This window comes from Muscardinus avellanarius (assembly GCF_963383645.1).
Source record: "Muscardinus avellanarius genome assembly, chromosome: 10".
NCBI classification, from domain to species: Eukaryota; Metazoa; Chordata; class Mammalia; order Rodentia; family Gliridae; genus Muscardinus; species Muscardinus avellanarius.
Genome location: NC_137796.1, coordinates 88,360,525 through 88,387,006, shown reverse-complemented (window position 1 = coordinate 88,387,006; position 26,482 = coordinate 88,360,525). Strand labels below are relative to the sequence as shown.

At 47.1% G+C, this 26,482-nt stretch overlaps 1 protein-coding gene across 2 annotated transcripts; it reads left to right on the top strand.

Moving 5' to 3' along the window:
- On the top strand, positions 1-26,482 carry NIPSNAP2 (nipsnap homolog 2; the record flags this gene model as incomplete). Of its 2 annotated transcripts, XM_080702798.1 has the most annotated exons (10): positions 1-92; positions 7,860-7,999; positions 8,080-8,125; positions 12,056-12,150; positions 13,038-13,108; positions 15,191-15,331; positions 16,791-16,822; positions 23,322-23,416; positions 24,995-25,078; positions 26,418-26,482. In XM_080702798.1, the coding sequence occupies 10 exons, from the start codon at positions 1-3 to the stop codon at positions 26,480-26,482; spliced, it is 861 nt and encodes a 286-aa protein (XP_080558924.1). The 2 variants fall into 2 exon arrangements, with proteins under 2 accessions (XP_080558924.1, XP_080558925.1); XM_080702799.1 differs by lacking the exons at positions 8,080-8,125; positions 13,038-13,108.

Genomic DNA, 26,482 nt, shown 5'->3' with positions numbered 1-26,482 from the left:
ATGGCGGCGCGAGTGCTGTGCGCCCGCGGGGCGGCGGGGGCCGCGGGCCTCCTGCGGCCGGCCTGCGCGGGCAGCCTGCAGCCCGGGCTCCGGTGAGCGCGCCGCGGGGCGGGCGGGCGGCTCGAGGGCGGCGGCGGCGGCGGGCAGGGGCCGCGGCTCGCTCGAGGTCGCCGGCCGCGGTGCAGGGGAGGCCGGGGCCGGCGGGCGGCGGCGGGAGGGGTCGCGGGGGCCGGCGGAGCCCCGGACACCGGCCACAGGCTCGGAGGTCCGAACCCGCCCTGACGGCCCGTCCATGTGCCGCGTTCTGCCGCCGGGACCCCCGCGCGCCCCGACTCGCCCGGAGACCTGTCTGCTTTTATGTTCTCTTTTAACTTTGTGCGTGTGCGTGCGTGTGGTAGTGGTTGTTAATTTATGATCCTGTAGGAAATGTAATTGGCACTTAAGAAAGAAAGCCAAGGAACTCCTAAACGGTCCTCCCTTTGCAGTGTTGAAGGTAAAACTCAGTGTCCGATTCTTATTACGGGCCAGGGAGCTCCCTGTAATGTGGCTTGTTTAATTTACCCCGTAGCAGTCCTAAGAGGTGAGTAGTAGGGATGCGCATCGTAGAGGCGAGGTGAAGTCGGGTGCAGTAACGCCTCCCTGTAATCCCAGTACTTGGGAGGCTGACACAGAAGGATCACGGGTTGGAGGCTAGCCTCAGCAACTTAGCAAGACCCTCAGTAACTTAGCAAGACCTTGTCTCAAAGCAAAATAATAAAAAAGGCTGGAAGAGCCGGGCATGGCGGTGCACACTTGTAGTCCCAGCATTGGGGAGGCGGAGACTGGAGGATGGCGGACAGCCTCAGCCAACAGTCTCAGCTTCTTAGTGAGGCCCTTTGCAATTCAGTGGGACCCTGTTTCAAAAATAAAGAATAAAAAATTAGGGCTGGGGGTGTCTCTCAGAGGTAGAATGCCCCTGGGTTCCATCCCCAGTACCCCAAAATAAAAAAGTCTGAGAGAGCCAGGTGTGGTAGCATGTGCTTTCCAGTACTTGGGAGGCCGAGACAGGAGGATCACAGGTTAACAGCCAGCCACAGCAGCTCAGTGAGGCTCTCAGCAACATAGCAAGATGCTGTTTCTGAATAAAAATAAAATAGGGCTAGGGGCCTAGCTCAGAGGTAGAATGCCCCTGGGTTCAATCCCCACCCCGTACCCCCCCACACACACACACACACACACAAACAGGGCTGTTAGTGTAGCTTGAAGGTAGAATGCCCCTTGGGTTCAATCCCCAATATAAAAAAAATGATGAGGAGATGGAACCTCAGAGAGGGCAAAGGCACAACCAGGAAAGGTATCTGAACCCCTTTTTTTTTTTTTTTTTTTTGCCAGCTTCAGGCCCTGTGCCGGTCCTAAGACTGATGTGCAACTTGTAACTCCAAGTTATTTAATTTGATTTTTATCGTTACGGAGTCTCTACGGTGCGGCGTTTTCTTTTTTTCACACTGCTCCTGATGTTTATATTTCGTTCTTTGAAAAAAGAGGCAGCTGGTCTGGGCGTGGTGGCACAGGCTTTGGGAAGCTGGGACAGGAGGATCACAAGTTCAAAGCCAGCCTTAGAGAGGCTCTCAGCAACCTAGTGAGACTCAGTTTCCAGGTAAGAAATAAAATCAGGCAAGGAGTGTAGCTTGAAGGTAGAATGCTTCTGGATTCAATCTCCAGGACAAAAAGAAAAAAAAAAGAGAAAAGTAAAAGCAGCAGCTGAACCTGAAGGTGCCCACCCAACATGTTTGTTGAGTGCTCAAGGTCACAAAGCTTGTAAACTAGTTTGGACCTGGTCTGCTTAGTTCCCCTGCTGCCTGCTGGAGCCGAATGCTGTTGACACTTGAGTTCTCACCCCTGTCTGACCTGTTGGTTCTTTCCTGACTCTCCCAGGTCCCCTATACTTTTTTTTTTTTTTTTTTTGGTGGTACTGGGGGTGGACCCAGAGGCTTTCTACCTCCAGACTATACTCTCAGACCTATTTTATACTTTATTTGGAAACAGGGTCTCACTAAGTTGCTGAGAGCCTCACTAAGTAGTTGAGGCTGGCTTTGAACCTGTGCGATCCTCCTGTCTCAGCCTCCCAAGCGCAGGGATTACAAGCGTGTGCCACCACGCCCGGCTTCCCCTGAACTTTTTGATTACTTTCTGGCCTCCATTTACTCTTAACTGTAGGACACAACGTAGACCTAATCAGTTCACTAATTCTGTCAGATGCTGAATGGGCATGATGTCCCTGAAGCCCGATGGAACTGGGCATAATAGCCATTATCACTGTCCCCAGCAGGATGCCACAGAGGCGAGTGTGCGTAGTATCGCTCCAAGAAGGTGACCTTGAGCTGAGACCTGAAGGGCAAGTGTATGAGAAAGCTTTGAGTGGGTAAGACACAGAGAAAGCCAAGAACAGTCTAGAAGGCCGGAGTGCAGGAGGCAGACCGGCCTGGGCAGAGGGGGCGGGAGCGCGATCCTCCCAGGCCTTGCAGGCTCTCAGAGGGAGCTTGGGTTTTATTCTGAGGGCTACGGAAGATGGAAGATACTTACACTTATAGACTCCAGTGTGACACGATCTGATCTGTATTTTGTAGCACTCAAAGTCTTCCTTTAGAGGGCGAGCAGATCTAGGTAACGGCCAGGTTAGTGGATGCTGGTGCCATTGACGAAGAGTCATTTGTACCACAAACATGTAAGTGCACACCACGTGCCGGCAAATAGAGGGTGCAAGGCTTTCTGGAACTGGCCGGTAGTTCAGAGGGGAGGAAGGGGGAGGGGCACAGAGAAGTTGAGAACCTCGCAAAGTCTGAGATGGCCGCATGCTATTCAGATGGAAATAACAAATGGGCTGTTGGCTTCTCAAAAGAGATGCCTGGGCTGCAGGCAACGTGTGGGAGTTGTCAGCATGTACATGCTAAATGTTGGTAGACAAATGGTTTGTTTTTCTGTGTTATAGATCATACCCAGGACCTCAAGCACGCTAGGCAAACCTCCATCTCTGAGCTACACTCTCAGCCCCACAGGGGTTTCATTATACAGTGTTGTGCTTGATTGAAAATATTCATATAAAATGTTTTTAAAATCATAGGAGCGGAGGAAAGTGCTTGGGGAAAGAGTGTGGATAGTGAAGAGGCGGAGAAACAAGCCCCGGTCTGTGCCAGCATTTACAGGCTGGCCAGGGAGGGAGCCAGCGAGGGCTGGGGAGAGAGCAGTGAACAAGGTCGTCGCGATGAGACAGCTGGCAGGGGAGTTATTTCAAGGAGGGAACGTCAGCTGCACCAGATACTGCTGAAAGGTTAAGTAAGATGATAGAAGAAAACTGGATTTGCCAACAGGGCGCTGTGGGTGACCTTGCAAGACCAGTTTCAGGAAGGAAGGAGCAGGGGACTCGGCCCTGGGTGTGCGTGGGCTGGCAGCTCCTGCTCGCTCTGCACAGGGCCGGGCTGAGCTCCTCACTGCGCACTGGACACTTGCAGCAGTGTCCCACGGGTGCTGGAAAGGACGTGTACCCAGGGTGTAGCTCTTGCTCCTCCGGGCTTCTCTCCCCAGTAAAGGAGCATCTTCCGCTTAGTGGCTCGGGCCAGAATCCAGAAGGTCTTCCCAAGCCCCCTCTCCGCCTTCCCGCCTAGTTGCTTCCACATCAGTCAGTTCTGCGTCTCCTGCATCTCCATCCCCAGTGCCCTCAGCTCACCCACAGCAGCGTGTGTGCGTGCGTGCGTGCGTGCGTGCGTGTGTGTGTGTGTGTATTCCCACAGAAGAACGTGGCCCGGAGCCTGCTGGTGAAAGGGACAACTAAAGAATCCTAAGAGCTGGCATGGTGGTGCACACTGGTAATCCCAGCTAGTCAGGAAGCCAGCCGAGGCAACTTCTTTTTTTTTTTTTTTTTTTTTTTGCGGGTTTGGGGATGGAACCCAGGGGCATTTGGCCTCCGAGCTACACCCCCTGCCCTACTTTTTATTCTTTATTTTGAAACCGGGTCTCACTGAGTTGCAGAGGGCCTCACTGAGTAGCTGAGGCTGTCCGCGAACCGTGATCCTCCAGGTCTCAGCCTCCCAAATGCTGGGATTACAAGCGTGCGCCACCACGCCCGGCTGCCGAGGCAGCTTAATAAGACCCTGTCTTTTTTTTTTTTTTTCTTTTTTTCTTTTTTGCGGGTCTGGGGATGGAACCCAGGGGCATTTGACCTCTGAGCTACAGCCCCTGCTCTATCTTTTATTCTTTAATTTGAAACCGGGTCTCACTGAGTTGCAGAGGGCCTCACTAAGTAGCTGAGGCTGTCCTCGAACTGCGATCCTCTGGTCTCAGCCTCCCAAAAGCTGGGATTACAAGCGTGCGCCACCACGCCCAGCTAACTCTGTCTTTAAAAAAGTAAAAAATAACGCCGGGCGTGGTGGCGCACGCTTGTAATCTCTGCGCTTGGGAGGCTGAGAAAGGAGGATCGCGCAGGTTCAAAGTCAGCCTCAGCTGGCTTAAGAGACCCTGTCTCCAAATAAAATATAAAATAGGTCTGGGAGTATAGCCCAGAGGTAGAGGGCCCCTGGGTTCCATCCCCAGTACCACCAAAAATTAAAAAAATAAATAAAAATAAAAAAGCAAAAAATAAAAAAGACTAGGATGTGAGACAATAGTTCAGCGCTTACCTACCATGCACAAGGCCCTGGGTTCAATTCCTAGTCATGGGGTCAGGGGGGTACAAGGACATTTTCCTATTACTTTTGTTAGAACAGGTCTCGGTTCTGCTATCCTTAACTGGATCTGAATCCACAGTAGTACTGGGATTATAAGCATGAACCATCACACTCAGCTATTTAAGGACATTTTAATAGGGAGTAGAGGCTGGGCGTGGTGGCACACACTTGTAACCCCAGCAATTGGGAGGCTGAGACAGGAGGATTGCGGTTTGCAGACAGCCTCAGCTACTTAGGGAGGCCCTTTGTAACTCAGTGAGACCCTATTTCAAAATAAAGAATAAAAAATAGGGCTGGCTGGGGATGTAGCTCGGAGGTAGAATGCACCTGGGTTCCATCCCCAGTACCAAAAGAAGAGGAGGAGGAGGAGGGGGAGGGGGAGGGGAAGAGGAAGGAGAAGGAGAAAAAGGAACAACAACTGGGGAGGCAGGTGTCTTTGGCAGCGGTCCAGCACCATTAGTAAACATCTGAAGGTCAAACGATGAAGCCCACTGTGCTACTGCCGCCGCCTCCTGTGCTCTGATGCTGAATGCGTTTCCCTTTTATTTTTTCTGACTAAAGCTCACCCACCATCTTCCACACCTAATCAGGACCTGTGGCTAATCCTTTTCACCTCTTTTGTTTGTTAGTTTGTTTTGACACTAGAAATTGAACCCAGGGGCATTCTACCTCTGACCTGCACACTCAGCCCCATTTTATTTTTATTTTGAAGCAAGGTCTCACTAAGTTGCTGAGGCTAGCCTCGAACCTGTATTCCTCCTGTCTCGGCCTCCCAAGCACTGGGGTTACAGGTGTGTGCCACCGCGCCTGGCTTTAGGAGCATCTTTTCCCTTCATCCCTGCTGCCATCCTCTTAGCCTGGACCGTCCTTCAGCCCATCCAGTGGACGGTTATTCAGTACCTGCTTTATTCCAGTGCTGCTGATCGTGGCAGCCCCTGGGGTGGGGTGCCCAGGAACCGTGCGCCCTGCCTTTATTGTGGCTGCCGTCTGCCACGCGCCTGCCCGGCTGCTTTTTATGCTTTGTTGAAAACTTGCTTGCATCTCACCTGTTCACACACTCTGCCCGAGCCTTCCCCTTCTCTCTCCGGCCCTCACTGAACTCTGCTGCTGCAGAAATCCGCCACTTCGTTTCATGGCTCCGTGCCCTTGGATATGTTGTTCCCTTTGGCTGAAATTGCCATCTGCACTCTCCACCTATCTTGTTTGTCCTCCAAGACAGAGCCAGAATGCTCTAGTGGAGTCCCCGCCCTGACCCATGCCCGCACGCCTGCAGCCAGCCTGTCTGTTCCTACAGTATCCATGACCACTCTGGCTGTTGACTGATAGGTTTTTCCCATTAGGGTGGACAGGTTCAGCATCTGGTCAGCTTGATAGCCCCAGAGCCTGGTATGTAATGCATATTCTATTTAAAGTCTAGCAATTTATAGAACCTTCTGCTCCCTACCCCTCTTGTAAAGCGCCACCTAACATATACATGACTCCTGACCCTGGTGATTGTCACTGTTGATTCCAGGCCTGCCTGGCGGGCGTGGTGGCACACGCCTGTAATCCTAGTGCTTGGGAGGCTGAGACAAGAGGATTACAGGTTCAAAGACAACCTCAGCAACTTAGGAAGGCCCTCAGCAACTTAGAGAGACCCTGTTTCAAAATAAATATAAAATAGAGCTGGGGGTGTAGCTCAGAGGTAGAATGCCCTGGGTTTGATCCCCAGCACCATAATAAAATAGCCCAACCCTTTCCTGAGTCTTGTCACTGACAGTTCATGGAATAGATCCTTCCGTGATTCAGCTTAGACCACTGGACACACTGGGCAGATGAGGAAGCTCTGCTCACCTGTCACAAAAGATTTCCCATCGTGACAGTCAGAGGGGTAACGCTGGGCCGGGCAGCCTGGCATTTCCAGAAGCAGCTGCTACCCGGATGGCACTTGCACCGGGATGCTCCTGTGTTGCCTGTGTCTCACTCAGAGCGTTCTGCCTCCGAGCTGCACCCCCGAATGCTAGGATTATAAGCGTGCGCCACCACACCTGGCCTCCAGTAATTCTTTATTATGTTCACTTCTGGAGTATTAAATAGCTGGGTGTGGTGGTATATGCTTAAAATCTCAGTACTTGGGAGGCTGAGAGAGGAGAATCACAAGTTCATGACCAGCCTGAGCAATTTAGGCCCTGTTTTAAGAAATAAAATAAAATAGGGCTGGAGGTGTAGCTCAGAAGTAGAATGCCCCAGGGTTTCATCCCTAGTACTATGAAAGAAAGAAAGAAAAAAAGAAAGGAAGGGAGAAAGAAAGAAGTAGCTAGGTGTGGTTGTACACACCTGTAAACCTCATACTTGGGAGGCTAAGGCAGGAGGGTTACAGGTTCAAAGCCAGCATGTGGTACTGGGGGTTGACTCCAGGGGCATTCTACCTCCAAGCTACACTCCCAGCCCTATTTTATTTCTTTGTTTTGAAACAGGGTCTGGCTAAATTTGAGAGCCTCACAAGTTGCTGAGGCTGGCCAAGAACCTGCTTGTCTCAGGCTTCCAAGTACTAGGATTACAAATGTACACCACCACACCTAACATAAAAATTTAAAAATGTTTTTCAAAAGGGCTGGGGCGGAGCTGGGCGTGGTGGCGCACGCTTATAATCCCAGCATTTGGGAGGCTGAGACAGGAGGCTCGCATGTTCACAGCCAGCCTCAGCAACTTAGTGAGGCCCTTTGCAACTCAGTGAGACCCTGTTTCCAAATAAAGAATAAAAAATAGGGCTGGGGGTGCCCCTGGGTTGGGGGTGGCCCTGGGTTCCATCCCTAGTACTGCAAAAAAAAAAGGGGGGCGGCTGGGGCTGCAGCCTGTAAACAGAATGCTCCTAGAACTACCATTCCCTCCCCCAAAAAAATGCTTTGGAAGAGGGGGAGAGCACAAATTGCTAAGATAGACAGGGAACTCTTAGGAGGGCCACAGTATTGTTGCGTTTTTCTTTTCTCCCCCTTGTTTAAAGTGAGTGCTGTCGTCTCGGACAGCTGACTTTTTTGGGTATCCCAGTTCACTGCCTAGAAAAGGTGCCCCGTACTTGTCTGCTGAGTAGAGCGCCGAGCTCCTGAAGGCTCTACGCTCAAGGCACCGCGGTCTTGGCCCTTCTGATCAAACTCAAATGCTCCGTTTGTTTTTCCATAGGAAATTGACATCCTCTAATCACAGGCCTCGAGAAGACAGCTGGTTAAAATCCTTATTTGTCCGGAAAGTCGATCCAAGAAAAGACGCCCATTCTAATCTCCTCGCTAAAAAGGAAACGAGCAGCCTGTACAAGCTGCAGTGTGAGTAGCGCGCCCGCGCCTTCGCCTTTGACTCGCTTTGCTCCTTCCTAAGTTTATCGTCTGCTTCTCTTTTGTTTCAGTTCACAACGTGAAGCCTGAATGCCTAGAAGCGTACAACAAAATTTGGTGTGTATACCAGACTGCCTTTCCCTTGGGGAAAAATAATGATTTTAATATTTATGGGATCAGCTAATTCTTGGTAGCAGGGGTATCTTCGGTCTCCTCTGAATGTCTAGCTAGGCGTGGTGGTGCACGTGTGTGGTCCCAGTACTGGGAGGCTGAGACAGGAGGATCACAGGTTTGAGGCCAGCTTCAGCAACTTGGCGAGACCCTGTTTCAAAATTTAAAAATAGGGGAAGGGGTGTAGTTCAGAGGTAGCATGCCCCGGGTTCAATCCCCAATACCATCAGAAAAGAAAAAAAAAGCTGAATGTTCAGAGGTTCTTAAACTGAGTTCTGTGTGGGATTGCCAGTAGCGTTTTGATTTTGAACACACACAGCTAAATCATAGACTGGAAAGCTGGGAGGAAGCCTTGTAAGGCAGTCCAGTCCATCTGCTGGTTCAGCGCTTGAGTCCCTTCCAAATACCTTCCTGACTGCCTGGTTTAGATCATTTAATCCCATCTCTGGACAGCATGTCCCTGTGACTTACATTGTTTCTGGTTTCCTTCTAAGTAAAGCTGTCACCTGCAAGTCCTGTAGGAATCTGAGCTTGGTGGACGTGTCTCCCCGCCTTCCCTTCTCAGACTCCAGCCCCTCGAGCTGGTTGCCATAGGATAGGAGAGCCACACCCTCTGATCACACTTGTGAATTTTAAGACGGGAGAAGTTAGCGCATCAGTTCTTAACTAAGTTAACAAACACTGTGTTTTAATGATCATTTGGGAGCAAATATAAGGAAAAAGTAATTTTTGACTTTGATGTCTGCTGCTCTCAAGAGAAAGCAAATGATTTTGACTTCAGGATCAACAAAAATTTTAGAAGCAAAATCCTTTTGTTCTTTTATTTTGGGGGTGTCTTCACCATGCATGACTTGAGCATAGAATTTGTTGCTCAACACCTTTATCTTTATTTCATAAAGACCTAGAGTAAAGTAGATGTTGGTTCCTAGTCTTTTCTCATCAGATCAAGTTTCCTCTCTGCTTGTGTCTCCTTGGATTATTGTCTTGTCCTGTTTTCCGTCCATCATCCCGTCTCTGGTTCTGACTGTCCGTTCCTATTTGCGCGTGGATGCCTTGCTCTGGCCGTGCTCTTCCGCCCCGTCCCCGCGGTTCTCCTTAGCCTTCTTAGCTCTTTGTGGTTAGTTGGTTGTTGGGGCTGTGCATTCTTCATCTGACTTGTATTTGACTTCTCTCTGTTTGTTTTCTCTCCATCACCCTGTCCAGCCGACCAAGCCCCATTGCCCAGTAACCTCCTTTCTGGCTGCCTTTCTGGGCTTGAGGTTCTACCTTTACCCCACGCCCCATCCATTACCCCGAAGTTTATAGGATTGGTCTGCCTAAGTTCTGTCTAATTCATCATGGTTTTTGGTTTTTGTTTTTGTTTTCTCTGAAACTTTCAGCAGCTCCCAGTTTCCAGAACATAAAGACTTAATTCGTGGCTGGTTTTTAGGGGCCCCTATAATGAGATTCTGCCCCACCCATCCAGCTCTGTACAAGTACTGTTTGCCTTTCAACCTTCCCTCAGGTCAGGCCGCCCCTTGCAAGAGCAGGTGAGGGCCCCAGCAAAGAGTAGGTAGGGCTACGATCCCTCAGCGGCCTTGTGTTGGGAAAGCCCGCCCACTGTCGGGCCGGTCCTTTCTGGACCCCCCGGGACGTGTGCACTGACCCCTTCTGCCACACTGGCCCTCATTCAGAGCCGTGTACATCCTGCTCACGCTGTGTGACAAGAAGAAACCATTTCCACTTTCCTAACAGAATCATCTCTTCTTCCATTCCTCATTTTTTTGGTGCTGGGATTGAACCCAGGGGTATTCTGCCAATGAGCTACACCCTAGCCCTTTTTATTTTTCACTTTGAAACAGGGGCTTGCTAAGTGGCTGAGGCTATCACTGTCCCTGAACTTGTGATACTCCTGCCTCAGCCTCTCAAGTATTAAGATTATAGGCATGTGCCACCATGCCAGCGTCCTCATTATTTCTGAACATTCATGAGTTGTGCATCAGACATAGTTAATGTCAGATCTTAGTTTTAAAAGTAAATATCAAGCCAAGTGTGGTGGCACACACTTGTAATCCGAGTACTTGGGAGGCTGAAACAGGAGGATCACGGGTTCAAGGCCAGCCTCAGCAACTTAGTGAGGCCCTCCACAATTTAGTGAGACCCTGTTTCAAAATATAAAGAGTAAAATAGGGCTGAGGGTGTAGCTTGGAGGTAGAATACCCCTGGGTTTTATCCCCAGTATCACACACACAAAAGAAGTAAGTATCCTTTAAAATATAGTAATGGTGCCAGGCGTGGTAGTGTACATCTGTAATCCCAGTACTTGGGAGGCTGTGACAGGAGGATCATAGGTTAGTGTACAGCCTCAGCAACTTGATGAGGCCCTCCACAACTTGGTGAGACCCTGTTTCAAAATAAAAAATAAAATAGGGCTGGGGGAGTAGCTCAGAGGTAGAATGCCCTGGATTCAATCCCCAGTACCTAAACAAACAAGCAAACAAACAAACAAATAAATAAATAAATAAATAAATATAGTAATGGTGCCAGGTGCAATTGCCACCTGTAATCACAGCTGCTGGGAGGCTGTGGCAAGAGGGTTGCAAGTCTGAGGCCAACCTGGGCCAAGTGAGACCCTGGCTCAAAATAAAACAGAGCTGAGAGCTGGATGCAGTGACACTAGAAGCTGGATACAGCGATGCATATCTGTAATTTTAGTACCACGGAGGATGATGTAGGAGGATTGCAGGTTTGAGGCCAGCCTTAGCAACACAGTGATACTCTCAGCAACCTAATGAGATCCTGTTTCAAGACAAACAAAAAGGGGAACTGGGGGTGTAGCTCAGAGGTAGGATGCCCCTGGGTTCAATCCCCAGTACTACAATTTAAAAAAAAGTTAGCCGGGCATGGTGGCGCACACTTGTAATCCCCGCACTTCGGAGGCTGAGACAGGAGGATCGCACAGGTTCGAAGCCAGCCTCAGCTACTTAGTGAGCTTTCAGCAACTTAGTGAGACCCTGTTTCCAAACACAGTATCAAATAGGTCTGAGAGTGTAGCCCGGAGGTAGAAAGCCCCTCGATTCCACCCCAGTACCACCAAAAAAAATAAAAGTTATGCAGTTTTGCATCCTTCCTCTTCCTTTCCCTCGACTTAGAATGTATACCACAGGAAAGCTCCTGAGAAACTCAGCTCCGCTCCACCCCTACTAAATGAACGCAGGCTGGTCCCCTGCCCCCTCCCGTAGGGCCTTGGTGTGTGCAGTGCGCGCCTGCTGCGATACCTCTGGGCTCCCCTCGACTGGTTGAATTGAGCAGAGCCCAGCACCCGTGCCCTGTGTACCTTTAATTGTGACTCCTCCCCCTCCGCCGGGACAAGGGCTGGGCCGCTTCCAGGCTGCACTGAGTCCCCGACCCCAGGCCTGCCGGTCCTCCGCTCCTGCCTCCTCTGCCCACTGCCGCCCCCACCTCAACCTGCGCTTTCTTCCATGTTCTTTTCCACTATCCTGTCTCTCATTCTTCTTATCTTTGGAGCCAGCAGAACTTGGCTTTTGTCAACTTCACATTCCTAAGCAGTTCCTTCTCATTCTCCTTCCCCTACCCTCACTGGAATGGCAGGTAGTAGACCACCGGCTCCTGGACTCTATCATTTTACCACAGCACCTGAGTGGCTGGTAGCTCTTCCGGATCGTTGGGGTTGACCCCTAAGCTTATGAGAAGTGGGGTGTTAGAGTACAACAGATTTCACTGAAAGGTTAGTTCTGTACCTCATGTCATGAACGCGCGCTGAGGTCAGTCGCCAGAACACAGAGCAGGGGGTCTCGCTCCTGTACACGCTTATGTCTGATCCACTGGTAAATGTTACTGGTTGTTTAATTCGTGTTGCTGTTTCTTCTCTTTAAGTCAAGAGGTGTTACCAAAGATCCATGAAGATACACATTACCCTTGTACTCTGGTGGGGACTTGGAACACGTGGTATGGCGAGCAGGACCAAGCTGGTAGGAAGCAGAAGTCTTTGGGATGAATACTTTTCCCTCAAGCCTTTTTGTAAACACTAAAGTTTTTCTAGTTTAATGTTTGTATTTGTAATCAAGACTTTCCAAATCTTAGCCTAGTTTTATAATTAAAGTACTTTCAGAACCGGGCGTGGTGGCACACACTTGTAATCCCAGCACTTGGGAGGCTGAGACGAGAATCACAGTTCATGGCCAGCCTCAGCTACTTAGTGAGGCCCTGCAATTTAGTGAGACCCTGTTTCAAAATAAAGAATAAAAAAAGAAGCCGGGCGTGGTGGCACACGCTTGTCATCCCCGCGCTGGGGAGGCTGAGACAGGAGGATCGCATGGGTTCAAAGCCAGCCTCAGCTACATAGTGAGGCTCTCAGCAACTTAGTGAGACCCTGTTTCCAAATAAAACATAAAAAAGGTCTGGGAGTATAGCCCGGAGGTAGAAAGGCTCTGGGTTCCACCCCCAGTACCACCAAAAAAAAAAAAAGAATAAAAAAAGAGCAGGGGGTATAGCTTAGAGGTCGAATGCCCCTGGGTTCCATCCTCAGACCTGCGAAAAAAAGAAAGAAGGAGGGAGGGAGGGAGAGAGAGATAAGAAAAAGAAAGAAAAAATAGGGCTGGGAGTATAGCTCGGAGGTAGAATGCCCCTGGGTTCCATCCCCAGTATGTTAAAAAAAAAAAAAAAAAGTATTTCAGTAATTCACTGAAAAAAACTAATTTTAATTTTGATGTTTGAACCTATTATTAAAAGTTCATGATGCACCAGTACATGGTGTGTTACAGTTCTGCACTATGTTAACATTGCTCATACCTGGAATAAGAGGTGAGACTATCCTATGAACACGCTAAAGTGTGCTGGCTTTTAAAATGCTTTTCAGTCCACCTCTGGAGATACGAAGGCGGCTATCCAGCTCTCACGGAGGTCATGAATAAACTCAGAGAAAACCAGGTAATGATTTTGAGAAAACGTGTACTCATTCAGTCTAATGATACGGTAGATGATTGTGTAGAATTAAATGACTCTTTTTCTTTTTTTTTTTTTTTCTTTTTCTTTTTCTTTTTTGCAGTGCTGGGGTTGGAACCCAGGGACATACCTCTGAGCTCCACTCCCAGCCCTATTTTTATTCTTTACTTTGAAACAGGGTCTCACTGACTTGCAGAGTCTCACTGAGTAGCTGAGACTTCCGCGAACCGCAATGCTCCAGTCTCAGCCTCCCAAATGCTGGGATTACAAGCGTGACCACGGCGGCCGGCTTCAATGACTCTTTTCTGTTGTCAGTTTTTGTTGGCACACTATTTAGTTTTTGCTTTTGTTTTTGTTTTTCTGTGGTGCTGGGTATTGAACCCCAGGGCGTTTTACTTCCAAACTATACCCCAAGCCCTATTTTATTTTTTATTTAAAAAAACGAGGTCTTGATGAGTTGCTGATGAGCCTTGCTAACTTTCTGAGGCTGGCTGCAAACTTCCTGTCTCAGCCTCCCGAGTATTAGGATTACAGGCATGCATCACCATGCCTGGCCCCTATTAAATTTTTGTAGTAGAAATTTTGTCATTTGGACTCCTGAAGTTGTCTTTAAACATAAAGTAACCAGTCGCAATACTAATAAATTAACAGTTCTTGTTGGAAAAGTCAGTTGTACTTTGAAACATTTGAATTACCTGTTGTTTTGAATTTACCTGTAGTCATCTTGTTGTTGTTACTGTTTTTCCGGTAATGGGGATGGAACCCAGGCATTGCACCTCCCAGCGACACCCCAGCCCTATTTTTTAGTCGGTTTTTTTTTTTTTTTTTTTTTTTTTTGGTAGTACTGGGGTTCCTGGAAGCGCTTCTACCTCTGGGCTACACTCCCACAGGCTACACTCCCAGACCTATTTTATACTTTTTATTTGAAAACAGGGTCTCTTAAGGCAGTGCGGCTGGCTTCGAACCTGCGTGATCCTCCTGTCTCCGCCTCCCAAGCGCGGGGATTATAAGCGTGCACCACCACGCCCGGCTAGTCTTTTTTTTAAACAGGGTCTCACTGAGTTGCAAAGGGCCTCACTAAGTACCTGAGGCTGTCCACAAACCACGATCCTCCTGTCTTAGACTCCCAAATTACAAGCATGCACCACCATGCCCAGTTGTAGTCATCTTGTTGACTTTTATTTATTTATTTTTATTTATTTATTTATTTATTTTTGCAGTACTAAGGATGAAACTCAAGGGCATTCTACCTCTAAGTTACACCCCCAACTGTGCTTTTTATTCTTTATTTTGAAATAGGATCTCACTGCGTTGCGGCAAGCCTCTCTAAGTACCTGAGGCTGTCTGCAAACCATGACCCTCCCGTCTCAGCCTCCCAAATGCTGGAACTACAAGTGTGCGCTACCATGCCCCGCTTATTTTTATTCTTTTTTTTTTTTTTCTTTTTTTTGGTAGTGGTGATGGTGGTACTAGAGGTAGAACCCAGAGGCTTTCTACCTCCAGGCTATACTCCCAGACCTATATATTTGGAAACAGAGCCTCACTAAGTAGCTAAGGCTGGATTCGAACCTGTGCGATCCTCCTGTCTCAGCCTCCCAAGCACAGGGATTACAAGCGTGCCCCACCATGTCCGGCTTTATTTTCATTCTTTATTTTGAAATAGGATCTCAGTAAGTTGCTGAGGGCCTCACTAAGTAGGAGGCTGGCTGCGAACCTTGGATCCTTCTGTCTCAACCTCCCAAGTGCTAGGATTATAAGTGTGCACTACCATGCCCAGCTGTTAACCTCTATTTACATACTATCAAACACTGTTAGAGAAACCTAAAACTATAGAAAATCAAATTTGTGTCTGTTGTGTATGTCATTTATGTAACCATGTTGTCTGTCGTGTTCACCTGGACACTAGAGTGAAAGGGAATGCTCTCTGCCACCGAGACATCAGGCCAGCCAGAACCCCCTGGTTACCCTGTTATAATAGTGCTCTATGGGAACATAGTTGTTACTAAAGTATACTTACACGTAAGTCTTGGGAGAATTCATGGCTGCCTTTCTTTCTTTCATCCAAAGGAGTTTGTGAACTTCCGTAAGGCAAGAAGCGACATGCTCCTTTCTAGGAAGAATCAGCTGCTCCTGGAATTCAGTTTCTGGAATGAGCCGGTCCCACGGTCAGGACCCAATATATATGAACTCAGGTCTTACCAGCTCCGAGTGAGTACCGGGACGCATGGTGCTGCCCCGTTCTGGAGGGCCAGCGGGCGCTGGGGTTTGTGTAGATTGCGTACGCTCAGCACTGTAATGAGGTTGGAGTTGTGTTTTCCCTGTTCAGGCCTTCCCGTTTCCTTTTTCTCTTTCTCACTTCTTCTAGAGAGCTAAGTTCTTTTGTTTTTATGATCCCGTATATAATGTTTAATATTTGATTATTTTCCAAATAACATTTATTTTATTTTAGTTTATTTTGGTACTAGTGATTGATTGAATCCAGGAGCACTTTACCTCCAAGCTACATGCCAAGGCCTCATTTTTTTTTTTTTTTTTTTTTTTTTTTTTTTTTTCAGTATCAGGGATGGAATCCAGGGACATTCTACCGCTGAACTACACTCCAGCCCTATTTTTTATTCTTTATTTTGAAACAGGATCTCATTGAGTTGCAAAGGGCCTCACTAAGTAGTAGCTGAGGCTGTCCATGAACCATGATCCTCCTGTCTCAGCCTCCCAAATGCAGGGATTACAAGTGTGCGCCACAGTGCCTGGCTTTTTATTTTTTTATTTTTTGAAACAGGATCTCACTAGATTGATGAAGTCTCACTACTTGCTGAGGCTGTCCTCCAACCTGTGATCCTCCCTTCTCAGCCTCCCAAGTACAAGTACTAGGTTTACAAGCATGTGCCACTATGCTTGGCTTTTTTTTTTTTTTTTAATGTGGTACTGGGGATTGAACCCGGTGGCCTTCTACCTTCAAGCTAAGCCCTCAGCCCTGTCAGCCCTGTTTTGTTTTGTTTTGTTTTTCAGTGCCAGGAATTGAACCCAGGATTATTTTACCTCTCGTCTTAGCCTCCCAAATACCAGGATTACAGGTGTGCAATACCACCCCAGCACTTTTTAAACAATTTTTTAATTTTGAGACAATTTATCAAGGTCTTCAGCAACTTAGTGAGACTATTTCAAAATGAAAAGTAAAGCTGGGTGTGGTGGCACACACCTGCAGTCCCAGTATTTCCAAGGCTGAGGCAGGAGGATCGCAGGTTCAAGGCCAACCTCAGCTACTTAGTGAGGCCCTCTGCAACTTAGTGAAACCCTGTTTCAAAATAAAGAATAAAAAAATAGAGCCGGGGGTATAGCTCAGAGATAAAATGCCCTGAGTTCAATCTCTAGAACTTCAATAAATAAAAAAGTAAATAAATAGTAAGATAGGGCTGGGGATTTAGTTCAGAGGCATTGCCTCTAAGTTCAATCTCTAGTGCCACACACAAACAAGGATAGACCTAAGTATGGTTTTGATAACCATAAATTGATGAGTAACTCCTGTATTAGGTATATGTTTTTTTATATTAAGCCATAACATATTACTCCTGGTATAGGGTAGAAACATAGTCAATAATTATATTTTTACTCCTGTTTCTATATTTTTTCACAGAACTAACAAACCAAAATCTAAATCTCTTTTCAGCCAGGAACCATGATTGAATGGGGCAATTACTGGTGAGTATATTATTGCTATTTAGTTTGTAAGTCTTCTTAATAAGAGTATTTTAAACTGTAATGTTAATTTTAAGAAAATACTCGGAGAGTACATGACTTGACGGTGTTTGTTTGTTTGGATAGGTGATCTTGCTGTGTTTTCAAGCTGGTCTCAAACTCCTGGGCTCAAGCCATTCTCCTGCCTCAGCCTCCCAAGCAGATGGGTTACCAGCACGCGCCGGCCGCCAGGCCCTGCTATATGGTTTCACTTGTATGAAAATACCCAGAAAGGGCAACTCTGTAGAGACACAAAGCAGATCCCAGGGCCTGGCACTGGGAATAGGTAATGACCGCAGATGGGCCCCAGGCATCATTTAGCACGGCTGTATTATGATCATTATACAAATTTGCCAATTTATTGAAAATCAGAGAATTGTACACTTAAGTGATTTTTATGGTATATAAAATGTAACTCAGTAGAATTGCTAATGACATGCCTCACCTAATAGAACTTACACCACAATTCCAAGGATAATTCTAAATTAAGAAATTGATTCACCTGTAATCACGGCTGGACTATATGTTCAGGGCACACACCCTCTGAGAGTTCCTGGTCTCTGCACCCCATCCATGGCTTCCGTGTCTCTGTTACAGCACCTCTCACGTCCCAGCAGAGGCCGTGCTATTCTGCCACTGTGTTCAAGACCCGGCACAGCCTCAGCGGTCAGTAAATGTTGAAGGGATAAGATGGTGGCAGAAACTTGTGGTTATGTGAGAAATAGATCAATTGTGATTCCCCAAATTGTAAACAACCTAAATGCCTTAGAGAAGTAGATTTTAGTGTCCTCATGAAGTAAAATTTTATCAAGTTGTTTCAATAAACCAGACCTGCAGATGACAGCACGGACACGTCTAAAAGAACTCATTAAAAAAGAGCGCGTGAGAGCCGGGCGTGGTGGTGCACGCTTGTAATCCCAGCATTTGGGAGGCTGAGACAGGAGGATCCAGGTTCACGGACAGCCTCAGCTACTTGGTGAGGCCCTCTGCAACTCAGTGAGACCCTGTTTTAAAATAAGAATAAAAAACAAGGGTAGAAGCCGGCGTGGTGGTGCACACTTGTAATCCCAACATTTGGGAGGCTGAGACAGGAAGATCTCGGTTTGCAGACAGCCTCAGCTACTTAGTGAGGCCCTCTGCAACTTAGTGAGACCCTGTTTCAAAATAAAGAATAAGGCTGGGCGTTATGGCACACGCTTGTAATCCCTGCGCTTGGGAGGCGGAGACAGGAGGATCACGCTGGTTCGAAGCCAGCCTCACTGACTTAAGAGACCCTGTTTCCAAAAATAAAAAAGTATAAAATAGGTCTGGGAGTGTAGCCTGGAGGTACAAGGGCTTCCAGGAACCCCAGTACCACCAAAAAAAAAAAAAAAAACCCACAAACAAAAAAATAAAGAATAAAAAAATAGGGTAGGGCAGGGGATGTAGCTTGGAGGTAAAAAAAAAAAAAAAAAAAAAAAAAAAGCTCAGGTAAAATGCCCACTGGGTTCCATCCCCAGTACCGGGAAAAAAAAAAAAAAAAGTATGTGAGTCAGGCACAGTGGCACACATCTGTAATCCCTGCACTTGAGAGACTGGGACAGGAGGATCACAGGTTCAAGGTCAGCCTTAGCACCTTAGTGAGACCCTGTTCAAAATAAAATAATAAAATAGATTTAGGGATATAGCATGGAGGTAGGATGCCCTGGTTCAATCCCCAGTACCTCAAAAAATTGTTTTTTAATTTAAAAAACGAGAAATGGTCTGAGGGTTTAGTTCAGAGATAGAGCACTCCTGAGTTCAATCCCCAGTACCACCGAGAATAAAATAAAAACCTAAGCAATTAGAATGTTTGCAGTTTTGTTTTGTTTTTTTGTGTGTGGTACTGGGGATGGAACCTAGGAGCATTCTACCCCCAAGCTACACCCTCAGCCCTATTTTTTATTCTTTTTTTTGAAACAGGGTCTCACTGAGTTGCAAAGGGCCTCCGTAAGCAGATGAGGCTGGCCGCGAGCCACAATCCTTCTGTCTCATCTCCCAAATGCTGCTATTATAAGCATGTGCCACCACGCCAGGCAAGTATTTTATAACTTAAAAAAATCTTAATACAAGCCGGGCGTGGTGGCGCACGCTTGTAATCCCCGCACTTGGGAGGCTGAGACAGGAGGATCGCACGGGTTCGAAGCCAGCCTCAGCTACTGAGTGAGGCTCTCAGCAACTCAGTGAGACCCTATTTCCAAATAAAATATATTAAAAAAAAAAAAAAAAAAGGTCTGGAAGTATAGCCCGGAGGTAGAAAGTCTCTGGGTTCCACACCAAAAAAAAAAATCTTATATGTTGAGAAAGTATTTAATAAGATTTCACCTAAGAAGCTGAGCATGGTGGTACATGCCCATAAGCCTGGTACTTAGGAGGCTGATGCTGAGGACTGTAGGTTCATGTCCAGCCGTAGCAACTTAGCAAGGCCTTCAACAACTTAGTGAGACCCTGTTTCAAAATTTAAAAAGCGAGATATGGTGGCTTATGCTTGTAATCCTGGTACTTGGGAGGCTGTGACAGGAGAATTTCAGGTTCAAGATCAGCCTCAGCAACTTAGTGAGACCCCATTTCCAAATAAATAAAATAGGGCTCGGAGTGTAGCTCAGAGGTAGAATGCCTTGGGAAGATTGCCGGGCATTTACAAAGAAGGAAAAATAGGAGCCATGCATGGTGGCACATGCTTGTAATCCTAGGACTTGGGATGCTGAAATAGGAGGATCACAGGTTCGAAGCCAGCCTCAGCAACTTAGTGAGGCCTTCTACAGCTTCATGAGATCCTGTTTGCAAATAAATAAAATCAGCTGGGCGTGGTGGCACAGGCTTATAATCTTAGTACTTGGGAGGCTGAGACAGAAAGATCACAGATTTGTGGCCAGCCTCAGCTACTTAGTAAAGTCCTCCACACTGAGTGAGACCCTGTTTCAAAATAAAGAATAAAGCCGGGCATGGTGGCGCACGCTTGTAATCCCCGCGCTTGAGAGGCAGAGACAGGAGGATCGCACAGGTTCGAAGCCAGCCGCGCGCGCTGGCTTAGGAGACTGTTTCCAAATAAAAACGTAAGATCTGGGAGTGTAGCCCGGAGGTAGAAGGACTTCCAGGAACCCCAGTACCACCAAAAAAAAAAAAAAAAAAAAATAGAATAAAAAATAGAGCTGAGGGTGTAGCTTGGAGGTAGAATGCCTCTGGGTTCAATCCCCAGTATTGGGGGGAAAATGCACAAAAGTGTAATAACAAAATATTTTGAGCATTTATTTTTTGAACTTTTAAATATATTTCTGCCCCAATTCATTTTTCTGCTTTCCTTTCTTTGGAAGGGGTCCCTGTGTGTCTTTGAGGTGGTTACATTGACGTAATTTCCTTTGGGGACTTGTCACTGCTCTTTTCTGAGCTGGCTTTTCATGCCGTTGTTTTCCACAGACGGGGCGGCGCTGCGCTGCTGAGGAAGCCCCTGGTGTGAGTTCCCCGGCGGCTCTGCCCCTGCCTCTCAACCTGGGACTTCCGCTTGCTTTCAGCTTATATATGTTCTCTCTTTTTAATTATGAAACTTCTTGCTTTGCATTAAATAATTTCTAAGATCTCTTTTAGCTCTAACAAATAGTTCTTTCTTTCTAATGACTCTTTTTAGACCATCAAAGACTAAATAACTCAAGTTACAACATCCTTTAATTTGAAAATCAAGAAACACATACTTGATTATTTATTACTACTATAGCCACCATTTTGCCCTGGGACTTTTGTGTTTTTGGTTTTGGCCTGTAACTGTAATAATTTACATACTCACGGAATAGCATTGTCCACTACTTCAATTCTTGCGTGTTACTGGTTAAAATTTGCTCACCTGGGAATCCACAGGATGTATTTTTAAAATTTTTTATAGAACCAGCTGAGCGTTCAATTTATATTTTGGCACATAGGTAACTTATTTAAGATGGGGGTCTCCTCTTCGGTACATGCTTCTGATTATTGCCAGCCCGAGGCAAGTATATTTCTCTTTGCCTTCCATGAATGAATTAGAAAAATTCAGAATGAAACGAATAATCAGGAACATATATCACACAATGAAAAATAAGGTTTTTTTTCCCCTCCCGAGCATAGTTAAAATGTACATTATGTTGATTTGCTTAATTTTAATAATTTATCAAATCAGATTTGTAATTTTTTTGAAGATGTTACTTAATTCCCAGTGTGAGTGTTAAAGACTTGACCGTCATTTATTGCTAGCCCCTGGGGCAGCGCCGCGAGTCCCTCCTCCACGCAGAGGAGCCTGAAAGCTTGGTTCGGGTCACTGGTGGTGCTGAGCTCATGGCGGAGCAGGTCAGAGGTGCCCAGCAGGACCTGGAGGACACGGCGGATCGCTCCTGGTGGATCCTACAGCCCCTGAGGTGTTACCCTTCAGCCCCCACCGCCGCCCCGCAGCTTGCCTCCAAGGAGGGTGTGCAGGCCAAGCCGGCCTAAGAATCTTGTCTTTTTGCAGGTTAAGTCTCTCCCTGTGGATCAGTAGATTACTATCCTTGTTCCTCCTATGCCTCCAACTCGTTGAAAATGGATGACAGTGCATCCACCTTCCCAAGTCCTGACAAGTCTGGGCCCCCAATGTGACTAAGACTTGGGGCCAGAGCCTGGGCAGTGTCGATAAGAACGCACCGCCTGTGTGCAGAGTCCCTGGTTAGACTCCAGCTCTGCTGCTTCTGGCGGCCTCCTACACCATTTGCTTCACGCCCTTCACGTTCACCTTTGCGTCCACATAGCTGCATTTGGAAAAATACAGTAAATACATTTTAAGACATTTTTTAGAAATTCAGATTATACCGCTAAAGGTAAAGCTAAAGTACCTGATTACAAATATGAAAGGTGTTTAAGAGTTGAAGCTGGACCTGGTGGTAGAATGTCTAATCCTGGCACTTGGGAGGCTGAGACAGGAGGGTTGCAGTTTCAAGGTCAGCCTTAGCAACTTAGCTAGGCTTTGTTTCAGAATAAAAAATATAGTAGGGTTGGGGTGTATCTCAGAGGTAGACTGCCCCTGGGTTCAGTCCTACACACCACACTAAAAAAGAGTTGCTATCTTTTGGCAATAAGAAATCTTAAAAAAGAAAGTTTAAGCAGGGCGCGGTGGGGCACGCTTGTAATCCTAGCATTCAGGAGGCTGAGACCGGAGGATCTGGAGATCACAGTTCGCAGACAGCCTCAGCTACTTAGTGAGGCCCTGTTTCAGAATAAAAAATAAAAAATAAGGTAGGGCAGGGGGTGTAGCTCGGAGGTTGAATGCCCCTGGTTTCCATCCCCACACCTGTAAATAAATAAATAGACTAAAAAATAGGGCTGGGGCTGAGAGTTACAGTGTCCTAGGGTTCCATCCCCAGTACCGCAAATATATATATATATATATATATATATATATATATATATATATATATATGTTTAAGACAAGTGCCCATTTTTAACCAATCATAATTTTGTTGTATACACAGATAGTGCGTATATAGCACCTTCCTTACACAGCATATAATGAGTGCCTTTTAATACTCATTCTCAAGTGGTTTGCTCTGTTAAGAAAAGAGAGAGAGAGAGAGAGAAAGAAAGAAGCCTGGCATGGTGGCCTAAGCCTATATTACCAGTACTCTGGAGGCTGAGCCAGGAGGGTTGCAGGTTTGAGCAACTTAGTGAGATCCTGTTTCTAAATAAATAAGCCGGGCGTGGTGGCGCACGCTTGTAATCCCAGCATTCCCAGCATTCGGGAGGCTGAGACAGGAGGATCGCGGTTCACGGACAGCCTCAGCTACTTAGTGAGGCCCTCTGCAACTCAGACCGTGTTTCAAAATAAAGAATACAAAATAGGGCTGGGGGTGTAGCTTGGAGGTAAATGTCTCTGGGTTCCATCCCCAGACCTGCAAAATAAATAAATAGATAAGGCTGAGGGTGTAGCTCAGAGGGAGAACACCCCTGGGTTCAACCTCCAGTATAAGAAAAAAAAGCAAGGAGGGAAAGGACGGGCGAGGGAGCTTGGTGGTAGTGGCGGTGGCGGTGGCGGCCTGCCCGGCGCCGTCTCCCCGCGGTCGGCGCGGGTTCTCGAGCTCGCGGCCCCTGGCTGGTTGAAAGCTGCGCGTCCCTCCATGTTTAGCCCTGATTTCCAGGGGCGGCCTCGTCTCCCTGGAGCACGGTGTCCTCGGGCATCTTGATTGCTCTAGCGCCCGGGTTTCCCTCTTTTTCTTCTAAACAGTGTTCCTGGACAAGCAGTTACTTTAAGTGTGAATCACCTCTGCCTCTTTTCTTGACCTTACGTCAAAAATTAGCGCGTATTTTTATGTTGCTGCTTTTGCTTTAACCGTCATCGGTAATTATTGGAAAACAGTCTTCATTTTGAACGACTTGCCCTGGGCGTGGAGATGCAGCCGGCTGGCTTTCTAACACACCCGTGTCTGTGTCTGGATGTTGTTTTTCTCTCCAGGGCTCGTGCAATTCGCTTTAGACAGGACAATAATGAGGCAGTTGGAGGATTCTTCTCTCAGATTGGGCAGCTGTATATGGTACATCATCTTTGGGGTATGTATGCTTTTCCTTAATTTTGTTTTTGTGGGGGGTGGTGGTGGTTGTTCCTGGTACTGGGCACTGAACCCAGGGACATTCTACCTCTGAGCTACACCCCCAGCCCAAGGACTAGAATTTCAAGTGTATATTTTTTTTCTGTTTTCTGTGATATTGGGTAATAAACCTAGGGGCATCGCACCTCTGAGTTACACCTCCTGCCCTGTTTTACTTTTATTGTGAAACAGTCTCACTAGGTTGATGAGTCTCACTACTTGCTGTGGCTGTCCTTGAACCTGTGACCCTCCTGTCTCAGCCTCCCAAGTACTGGGATTACAGGCATGTGACACCATGCCTGGCTTCCTTCTTTGGTATTTCCCAAAGCCTGATTCCGATGTTGCCCCCTCTCAAAGAGTGAAAGTCCCTCTCCTGATCCCCGGGCCCTGTGTGATGTTGTCATCACATCTGTGGCTGTTTGTGCCTTTCTCCCTGCTAGAGCGGGAACTGGGTCTCAGTTTGGTGTAATCCTGCCAGTGCCTTCTAGACACATCTAAAAGGTTTCTGAAGTTAAAGAAAAAGTGTAACTCAATTTCAGACCATATCAGTTGGTCTGATAAAACATGTACATGGTACTAGGGGTTGAGCCTAGGGGCATTCTGCCTCTGAGCTCCACCCCTTTTTTTTTTTTTTTCAGTACTGGGATGGAACCCAGGAGTATTCTACCAAGCTACACCCCTGCCCTATTTTTTATTCTTTATTTTGAAACAGGGTCTCACTGAGTTGCAGAGGGCCTCACTAAGTAGCTGAGGCTGGCCATGAACCGCGATCCTCCTGTCTCTGCCTCTCAAATGCTGGGGTTACAATCGTGCGCCACCACGCCCGGCTCGTCGTCGTTGTTTTCAGACAGAGTCTCCCTAAGTTGCTGGGGCCGTCCTCCAGCCTGCGACCCTCCTGCCTCAGCCTTCCAAGTACTAGAACTATCGGCGTGCACTACCGTGCCTGGCAAGCAAAATTTTATTTTTAAGGTGCTGGGAATCAAACCCAGGGCCTCTTTTTCAGTACTAGGGATGGCATTCTACCTCTGAGAGACACCCCCAGCCATAATGTTTTTATTCTTTATTTTTGAAACAGCGTCTCACTGAGTTACAAGGGGCCTCCCTAAGTAGCTGAGGTCCTCCGCGAACGGCAATCCTCGGGTCTCCGCCTCCCAAATAGTGACATTACAAGCGTGTAGAGCGTGGGCCACCACGCCCAGTCCCAGGGCCTCTTGTATGCTAGGCAGCCACTCTGTCTCTGAGCTGCAGCCCGGCCCCGCTCAGCAAATTGATGTCTCTGTGCGTCGAGTTTAGCATGTTGCTGAAGAAGTACAGTGGCTTGTGAAGATGTCTTGGAGTCACGAGACTAAAGCTTCACGAGCAGATTGTTTTCTTTTCCCACAAGGCCCGACATAATTTTGCTCAGAGACACGTGCTCACACTTCTGTAGCTCAGAACTAAGGAGTATTTGGGAACGCTCGCTGACCGGCTAAGTAGAGGCGCAGCGGAACGTAAGGCATTGTGCTTACATCTCGCTTCCTTCTCTGTGCTGGTTTTCAAGCTTACAAGGATCTTCAGACCAGGGAAGATATACGGAATGCCGCGTGGCACAAACACGGCTGGGAGGAGCTGGTGTATTACACGGGTAATGTCTATTTATAGCTATTGTTGTTGGACGTTTTGCATTGCTGGGGATCGCGCGTGCTAGACAAGCTCTTTACCACTGAGCTGTACCTCCCTTCTTATACACGTAACATTTTAACAGACCTAAGCTAGTTGATTGTTTTCATCTATTTTAGTTGTGTTTTCACCCTGAAGCCAGTATGTATGTATGTTTGTTTGTTTGTTTGTTTGTTTGTTTGTTTGTGGTACCGGGGGTGGAACCCAGTGGCTTTCTACTTCCAGGCTATACTCCCATACCTATTTTATATTTTATTTGGAAAAAGGGTCTTATGAAGTTGCTGAGAGCCTCATTAAGTATCTGAGGCTGGCTTTGAACCTGCGCGGTCCTCCTGTCTCCGCCTCCCAAGCGCAGGGATTACAAGCGTGCGCCACCATGCCCGGCCCTATTATATTTGGCAACTCAGTGAGTCCCTGTTTTAAAAAATGAAAAGACTAAGCAGGGCGTGGTGGCGCACACTTGTAATCCCAGCATTCGGGAGGCTGAGACAGGAGGACCATGATTCAAGGACAGCCTCAGCTACTTAGTGAGGCCCTTTGCAACTCAGTGAGACGCTGGTTCCAAATAAAGAATAAAAAATAGGGCTGATGGTGTAGCTCAGAGGTAGAATGCCCCTGGGTTCCATTCCCAGTACTGCAAAAAAATAAATATAACATATAATAATAATAATAATAATAATAATAATAATAATAATAATGATGTTACTAGGAAGAGGGAAGATGAACAAATTTTTCTCAAATAGTTACTTGATTTGTGTGTATGTGGGGTGTGTGTGTGTGTGTGTGTTTGCTGCTAGGGATTAAACCCAAAGGCATTCTACCTCTGAGTTACGCTCCCAGACCGATTTTTTTCTGGGAACAGGGCCTTGCTAAGTTGCCGAGGGTGTCCTCAAACCTGTGATCCCCTTGTCTCAGCCTCCCAAGTCCTAGACTTACCAGCATGTACTACTGTGCCCTGCAACTTGACCTTTTTTTATTGTTTCAGAACTGGGGATTGAGCTCAGGGCATTCTATGTCTGAGCTACACTCCCAGCCCTATTTTATTTTTTGTTTGGAAAAAGAGGGATTTTTTTTTTTTTTTTTTTTTTTGCTAAGTCGCTGAAAGCTTAAGTTGCTGAGGCTGTCCTCAAACCTGCAGTCCTCCTGTCTCAGCCTCCCAAGTCCTGGGATGGCGTGTATACCCCCACACTCGGCTCGAGCAGCATGTCTCTATTCTGAACATTCTTAGCTACCCATTGTTAATATATATTTACTACAGTGAGTTTTAAAAAGAACAAGCACGGTGACCCCAGCATTGCTTTCAGTCCCACTCATTCAGGAAATGGAATCCAGAATCATGATCCCGCTGAAGACCTCACCCCTGCAGTGA